Consider the following 8,650-nt stretch of genomic DNA (forward strand, 5'->3'; position numbering starts at 1 on the left):
TTGGACAATGACTAGGGAGGATAGAAGGAGAATTGATGCCTTTGAGCTGTGGTGCTGGAGAAGAGTATTGAATATACCATGGACTGCCAAGAAAACAATCAGATTCATCCAGGAGAGGGTTAGACCAGGCTGCTCCTTGGAGGCAAGGATTCTAGGGCTTCGTCTGACATACTTTGGACATGTTGTAAGGAGGAACCGGTCCTTGAAAAGGGACATCATGCTCGGGACGGTGGAGGGACAGCATAGGAGGTGAAGACCCTCCATGGGGTGGATTGATTCAGTGACTGGGGTAATCGGGATACGTGTGTCAGAGGCAGTGCGATTGGCACAGGACAGAGCAGGGTTTAGGGCTGTTGTACATAGGGTCGCTATGAGTCGCAAGTGACTAGATGGCACATAACAACAACAGATCCCCCCACCCCTTCTTAAAGGTTTTACTGTAACGGTTTGCAGCTTTTGCATGTTTTACTATACAGTGGTAGTCAAAAATACAAAAATCACATCCTCACTCCTTCTGCTAACAACAAAGTCCCCCAGAGGTGGCCCCCATGTAGCTGCACTTTCTACCAAGCTCCCCAAAATTATTCCCATACAAATCACGTTGCAACCATACTTTGTTGTTAGAGGCCATCGAGTCGAGTACGACTCATAGTGACCCTATGAACAGCCTGCCTTGTCCTGTGCCATCTTCATCATCTCTGAGAAACTAGAGCTCATTGCTGAAGTCACCATGTCCATCCATCTCTCTGAAGGTGGAGGGAAGTTTAATCGTCTCCTTCGCTGACCCTCCATCTTTCCAAGCCTCATGTCCTTTTCCAAGGAATAGCCTCGCCTAGCTACAAGTCCAACGTATGAAAGGGAGCATTTGAGTTCGGGTCCTTAAATGCCCTTTCTGTTAAATGAACAGACTTCCAGTTTCTTTGCAAGCATGCTAAGAATGAGAGGTCCAGGCAAGCCATTTGCACCCAGAAAGCAAGCGCTAAGGTTCTCCTTCCCCACACTGCCCCTATACAAAAGTGAGGAACTTTTATTTTTCCCTTAATTATGGTCCCAACTTCTTGCTTAAGGCCCCAAGACTCGAAGTGCAGATGTGAGGTTAGGGGGAGGAAGTGTAGCAGGGGTTAGGGAGTGGTGAGAAGCTCCAGATTAGGGGTAAATAGCAAAATGTCTAGCGGGAGCTTCAGAACTGCCCTTGACTCCCTACCAGATCCTACCTTCACCCCCCTCCCCGCCTGGAGGCTCCGCGGCCCCGCGGCCCTGCTCCGCCTCCCGCCCCCATGGGCTCTGTGCGAGCCCGCCCCCGCACCCCGCTGATTGGCCGCCTCGGCCGGCTCGTCACCCTCTTTTGTCTCAGTGGGCAGAGATTAAAAGCGGCCGCTGCTGCCGTGGGAACCGCGCTGCCTCCGCTTGCCTTCGCTGGCTGGGCGGCGGTGCTCGGCGGCTCCGGCGGCCAGCAGGCTCGCTGCGAGCTGCAGAGGCGCCCGTCTTTTTTTTCTTCCCTTGGCAGGGCGGTGGAGGCCAGGACGCGAACAGCACAGCTCCCAACTCCTGGGCATCCGCTATCCATCACCAGGTACAGGTAGAGAAAGGGGCGTGATTGCCCCGAGCCCCACGGGAAAACGTGCTGGGCGGCTCCCATTTGGGGAAGGAGCACTCCGGTGGCCGGGGAGTTCGACTGGATGCTGTTGGATGGGTAGGATATGCCTGGATCGAGGCTGGGGGAGCATTTCGGGGGGAGGGCGTTCTGGAATCACAGCCCTACTGCCTTGAAACCCGCCCCCCCCCTTGAATCTCCCTTTATCTCTTCCTGGAGAAAATGTGCGTGGCCAACTCTTGTTTCTGCCTCCCCCCACCCATCCTCCTTTCTTCGTGGCAGGCTATCAAGGCTGAAGCTGAACTTGAATCCTTGGTAGCTGATTGCAGAGCTGGTAGGCCTTTGGGTCCCAGGGAGCTAGCGGGGAGGATAGGTCGCTTTGCCTAATATTCAGCAGGTGGGTGAGGAAATTTTCTTGGGGGAAAAGCGACTAGGGGCGGGAGTGGGGGTGGGAGAGTGAGGAGCGAGGCTGCGTTTGACCCTTCCCTTCCCTACTCTGTCCTCCACTGTGGCGCAGCTGTGATTTCCTGAGGACCCTGATCAGCGACCGTCCGTGGAAACGAGGCGACCCGGACTCTGGAGGCGAGCCTGCTCAGCGCCAGCAGCAGAGGCCAGCGTGGAAACAAAGGCGTGCGCACTTGCTCCTGAGAGCATGTAAGGGCCCAAGATAATGAGGGAAACTTTGCGAAGGGGGTGTGGTGGGTGAGACCATGAGGTGGACGAGATCTTGTTGATTTCCACAAGTCTGTCAGACGTAGAGCGGGGCACTCTCACTTAAGAGAACCCAGGATCTGCGTCACGCACCATTACACCTAGAATTCGAAGCAACAGTTGCCCTCCTGTTGGGAAGACTGGCAGGGAAGAGAGGAAGGAGGTTCTGAAAAGCACCCCGCTGGCTAAGTTACACTGACTAGTCCAAAGGATACAGACAGGGCATTCTAAGAGATTGAACTAGGTGGCCGACTTACACCTTATTGACCTCTTCTTTCTTTCTCTCTCTCTCTCTCTCTTTTTTTTTTTTTTTACAGTCCCTGCTGAGATACAAGGAAGGCAGAGCCTGAGATTCTCTTGCTCGCTGGCCATTGTCAGTCATGGCTCATCTCATGGCAAACGGGCTTAACATCCGAGGGCAGAACGCACCCTTGCCTCCTTGGGCCCATTCCATGTTCAGGTCCCTGGGGAGGTGCCTGGACCCTATAGTGTTCGCTTTAACAGAGAAAAACTTGAAGCCATTCTCGGGGAGGGTGGTGCCAGCTCAGGGGGAAGAAACCTTTGAAAACTGGCTAGCACAGGTCAATGATGTCCTGCCAGATTGGAACACCTCTGAGGAGGAAAAGCTCAGGCGCTTGATGAAAACCCTCCAGGGCCCTGCCAAGGATGTCATGCGCATGCTCCAGACAGCCAACCCCAACCTAACTGTTGCAGATTTCTTGCGGGCCATGAAATTGGTGTTTGGGGAGACTGAAAGCAATGTAAAGGCCCATGGGAAATTTTTTAACACCCTGCAGGCGCCAGGGGAGAAAGTGACCCTTTATGTGATCCGTTTAGAGGTGCAGCTCCAGAATGCTATCCAGGCAAGAGTCATACCTGAGAAAGATGCCAATGAGGCTCGCCTGCACCAGCTCCTTCTGGGAGCTAAGCTGTCCCGAGAATTGCGCTTTCGGCTTAAGGAGCTTTTGAGGATGTATGAAAATGAGCAGGAGCAGCTTCCCAATTTTTTAGACTTAATCAGGATGGTCAGGTCAGAGGAGGATTGTGATGACACTGTCTTTCAACGAAAACGGCCCAGAAGGTCTGAGTGGGCCATGGCGAGGGCAGCTAACCCCCTGGCCCTCCAAGATCCCCAGCCAATAGTGATAGGCAGTGCCATAGAGATAGATGATAACAAGGACTCAGATGAGGATGTGATCCTGGTGGAGCCTGAGGCCCCTCCACTTCCATCCACGAGTAAGAATCCCCCTCAATCCAGGCCCAGACCTCAGGATCACATGATGACCACTGCATCCCCGAGAGATTCCAGGGACGAGTTACCTTCCACCAGTGGTGGTTCTGGCCAGATGAATGATGGTCCTGGGAATAAGCGAAAGTGTAGGAAGCGAAAATATACTATCTGCTGTTCCTACTGTTGCCAGGAGGGCCATTCCAGAGAAACCTGCTGTGGGAGCAGGAGGTCCCAGATCTTTGAGAATATGGTCATCACCCTGCAGGAGCTGACACATACCGAGGAGGAGGGGGAAGAGGAGGAGGAGGAGGTGGAGGAGGAGGAGGAGGAGGAGGAGGAGGAGGAGGAGGAGGAGGAGGAGGAGGAGGAGGAGGAAGAGCCCAGAGATGTCCCTAGTGGACACAGTCAGCCCTCTGGGCCACAGTGAAGTGCTAGGCCCCAGCCTTAAAGGAACCCTTGTCTCTATTCGCAGTCCAGTAATGGGGATAACTGGGAGGGGTTCTATTTGCATGCATGAATTAATCTTCAGAGCAACTTTCTCCTGGGGTGGAGGAGAAAAAGAAATCTTGTATATTATACTTTAGCACAAGGGAGGAGAATGGCCTGACCTCTGTCCCTGGTCCCTTCCCACCTGCCTAAGGGTCTGTTTTCTCTATGTGTTCAGCTCTTTAGTAATTTTATTCTCTTTGTGAAAGTGGTCCAAGTTCAAGTGCAATACCTAAAGTGCAAATACCTGAAACCCTCCACCCTTAACTAACCATTGTCCGCCCTTTAATGAATTACCTTCTAGATACTTCCCTCCACCTGTGCACCCCAATAGATTTTATGCATAGCTAAAAGTGAGCAAATATAAGTGCTGTTCTATATTGTGTATTTTTTCACCAGACAATATATGGTTGTGAAACTTTTTTCCTTCTCATCAATAAAGTATCAGCATCTATTTTATTGCCTCTCTGTGCTGTATTTAAAGGGCCCTTATGACACCATGGTTAAAGAATTTGAGTGCTAATAAGACCATGATTGTAGAAATACAAAGATAACTAGTAAAAAAAACCAAACCAAACAAACAAAAAACACAAACCAAAAACCCCAAAGATAACTAGTAAAATGTATATGAAGATCCAAGGTTGGGGGAGAAGTGGGAGCAGAGGGGTAAGGGTGGGTGGGGGCGGGGGAATCCTAGAGTCATACAATTTGGTGGATGGAGCCAGTAGGGGGTAAAGAAAATGGGAAAGATATCGGGTGGGGGTCTGGAAAGAGGGTAAAGGTGGGGACAGTTTAATAGTGATTGATTTTATAAAACATAATAAGTGGGAATGATTGTATGAAACACTAGGTGAATGAAGGATAGTGTGAAAGAGATTAATCAAAAGGGGAGGCAATCTGCTTGGCTTTGCTGGCAGTGAGATGATGGCTTTGGACCTTGGTGGTACGACTTTAAGGAAGAAATAAAGATAAAAGAAGCAAAATAAAAAGGTGCAAAGAGCACTTAGGTGGTGTGTGGTTGGTTGGTTGGTTTGGTGTTTTTTGTTAGGGTTGTTTTTTTTTAAATCTATCTCATCTGACAGACAAGGAAAAGGGAAGGTGAAACCCTCAGAGATAAAAAAGTGAAGAGCCCCTTACCACAACTAACCTTGTTCCCTGGCAAATGCTAACTCTGTGGTCTGGTGTGGGTAAGGCCAAAGAAAACACACCAAGGCAAAGGGCTTCTAAGATTGTGCTGGAGCTGAGACAGGGGGCTTCTGCCAAGAAGGGGACTTACTCTGGGGAGGGGAGCTTCCCCCAGGTTCTGTCTGAAGCTAGTTGCTTTCTAGACTTCTTTGACAGGGTAAAGATTACATCTGCATTAGGCAGTATATACAATTATGTATGTGCAGGAAATGATAGAACACATGTAATAAGAATATTTATTGTTTGCAGCCCAGAAACTGGGGAACAAAGTGAATGTCTATCACACAGAATAATAATAATAAATAATAGCAGTGCTCAGATAATTCAGAATATAGCGACTAACCTTCAGTCAGAGGAGGGGAATTTAATGTGCTCATTGCTTCTTTAACCTAGATTAATGTTGCCCAAGTTTATGAGTTAGCAACTGATGATTGATGGTCCAAGGAACCTTGGTTGGGGGCAGGGTCAGCCAGGCTCCTGATTTGTCCAGACTGCCTCAATAGGTACAATTTTACCTTCCTTATTTTGCTGGGAGGAACACTGTGACATTTTCTCTCTGCATTCTTCTACAAGGGTATTGTGCATTCCCCAGCAGAACGCTGTGGACCAACCTGACCCTAGGCCACAGAGCCAAACAATGGCTTCCATCAGCTGGCAGTGCCCCAATAGTCTCTATTATACTAAAAAAATGGGGAAGTCTGGCTCCACATGGGGCTGCCAGAGGTTCAATTTCTGCCAGAGGCTCACTCTGTGGAGGGGTCTTTCCGTTCTCTGGGGGGATCTCTTAGATTCGGGCTGCTGGGTGACACTCTGGTCACCCTCAGGAATCTGTCCTGTGAGCTGACATTACCCTCCACCCACTCTCCTCCTCATCACCCCTTTCACGTAGAAGAGGAGGTTCAGGTCGCCAAAGCACCCAAGTCTCCCTCATTCTGAAAACTCTGAGGGAACATTCTAGAAAGCACAGGTGGCCAGAGGATGCCAAGTTAACCCTGATCCTCCTATCTACTTCTTGACCTTAAAAGATGGGACTAGCCAGAGATGGATGGAAAGCAGTTTCCTAGTTATTAGGGGAGCATGAAGGAACATGAAAGCCAGGAAGTCCCATACAACTTGTTAGCAGAATGCAGGGCATTAATAGGGGAGAGAGCAAGCAGAGAGAGAGAGAGAGAAACAGTCCTGAACACCTTCTCCTGCTCTTTCTTCTGAGTCCAGATCACTCGCTGCTGTGGTATCCGTTCTGACTCATCGTGACCATTTAAGACAGAGTAGAACTGTCCCGTGGGATTCCCAGGACTCTAGATCTTTACAGAAACAGCCGGTAGGTTCGGACTCAATGCTTAATACACTGCACCACCAGGACTCCTTGATTTCCCCTTCCTCCTCCTCTCCTAGTTACTATTGAGTCAGAACCAACTCACAGCAGAACGTCTAGCAGCTTTCTGAGACTGTAGATCGCACCCGAGGAGACTGTCCATCTTTCTCCCTATAGAGCTGCTGGTGAATTATGAACATCATCCCCATCAGCCTCCTCCTTCCCCTGGCCTCTGGCTCCTTCCCCAAACATGAGCCCACAATCTGTCCCTCCTCCCTATCTCTTGCTTGATACTCATCACCACTTCATCTCCCTCAACACCCAGCCTTCACTATTTACCTTAAGCCCCAGCCTCTTTAATCTTCGTGGCTAGCAAGAGACTTGAGACGGTCCCTCTACCTTTGTCTTGAGTTGAGAACTGGTCCAGAGTGCAGATTAAAGATGTCTGCTGCTTGCATCCTTCTGGGGCACCCCTGGATCCCTGACAGTAACCTCCATCTCTTCACAGTCACAGGGGACACCCACACCCTTGTAGGACATGGCTACACTTAGGCACCCCAAAGCCCAAAAGTTTCCCATCCCCCATTCACTAGCTCTTAGAGGTTTATAACAATTGATTCCTCCCTAAACCTCACCAGAGGAAGCTTTAAAGACCTGAAACATTTGCTGTAGAAGGTCAAGGACTGTAGTCTTTAATATGAATTACATCTCAGCATCAAGAAAACAAAGATTCTCACCACTTAGCCAATTGACAGCATCATGACAGATGGAACAGAAACGGAGATTGTTAACAACTTCAGCCTGCTTGGATCCACGATCAACACTCTTGGCACCAGGATATCAGAAGAGGAGTTGCTCTGGGAAAGTCTGCTGTCAGGGACCTCTCCAGAGTGCTGAAGAGCAGTGATGTCAGTCTAGACACTAAGGAGGGCCTGATTTAGGCCATGGTCTTCGCAATTACTTGCTATGCATCAGAGAGCTAGACAATGACTAAAGATGACAGAAGAATTGATGCCTTTGAGTTGTAATGCCAGAGAAGAGTCTTGAACATACATACTGAACATACATACAATAGACTGCCATGGGAACAAACACATCTGTCTTGGAGAGAGTGAAACCAAAATTCTCCTCGGAGTCAAGGATTTTGAAGATCCACCTCATATACTTTGGGCATGTGGCCAGGAGAGACCAGTCCTTGGGGAAGGGCATCATGCTTGGAAGGGTGGAGGGACAGTACAGGAAAGGAATACCCTGGATGAGATGGATTGATACAGTAACTGGGGTAATGGGGGTAGATGTGTCAGAGTCAGTGAGACTGGCTCAGAACAGGGCAGGCTTCAGAGCTATTGTACATAGATGGTTGCAATGAGTTGCAGGTGACTCAATGGCACATAACAACAACAAACCTCCCAAACCAAACCAATTGTTATTAAGTCAATTCTGACTCCCAGTGACTCCACACACATCACAACAGAACTCTGCTTCACAGGGTTTTTAATATTCAGAAGAATATTGCCAGATCTTTCTTCCACGGCACCTTGAGTAGGCTAGAATGACCAACCTTCTTTTTTAAATTTATTTATTAATTTTAATGAAAGTTTACAGAGACTTAGGATTTCTAGTTAGAATGACTAACCTTTTTGTTGGTACTTGAGCTTGTAACTGTTGGCACCCTACCCTTCTCTTTATTCCTCCATCGTGCATGCTGTTGAATCGATCCTGAGTCATAGTAACTCTCAATGACAGTAGAGCTGCCCTGGCGTTTGGTTTTCCAGGCTGCAATTGCAATCTAAGTGCATATTGCCAGGTCTTTCTCTCAAGAAGCCGCTCGTGGGTTTGAACGGCCAACGTTTTCCATTATATAATCAAGCACTTAACCACCGGGCCTCCCTCAATGTGGGGGGAAGACTCAAAACAACAACCTCTGTTGTCAAGCTGATTCTGACTCTAAGGGACCCACAGGAGTTCCAAGGCTGTAAATTTTTACAGAGGCAAACTGCTAGCTACTTCTTGCTCCCTAAGAGCAGTGAGTGGGTTTGATCCCCTGACCTTTTGGTTAGCAGTTGAATGTCTAACCACTGTGCAACCAGGGCTTCTTCATTGAATCACCCAAACTCCTTATTTTTCT

General features: G+C 49.0%; 1 protein-coding gene across 1 annotated transcript; it reads left to right on the forward strand.

Annotated features, from left to right (window-relative positions):
• Positions 1–2,685: 2,685 nt before the first annotated feature.
• On the forward strand, positions 2,686–3,840 carry ZCCHC12 (zinc finger, CCHC domain containing 12; the record flags this gene model as incomplete). Its single annotated transcript, XM_006893816.1, has 1 exon — positions 2,686–3,840. A coding segment is annotated over exon 1 (1,155 nt), but the record flags the coding sequence as incomplete, so codon positions are not given.
• Between the last annotated feature and the right edge of the window lie 4,810 nt (positions 3,841–8,650).

Source organism: Elephantulus edwardii, unplaced genomic scaffold (assembly GCF_000299155.1).
Source record: "Elephantulus edwardii isolate Elephantulus edwardi_28Jun2011 unplaced genomic scaffold, EleEdw1.0 scaffold00131, whole genome shotgun sequence".
Taxonomy (NCBI): Eukaryota; Metazoa; Chordata; class Mammalia; order Macroscelidea; family Macroscelididae; genus Elephantulus; species Elephantulus edwardii.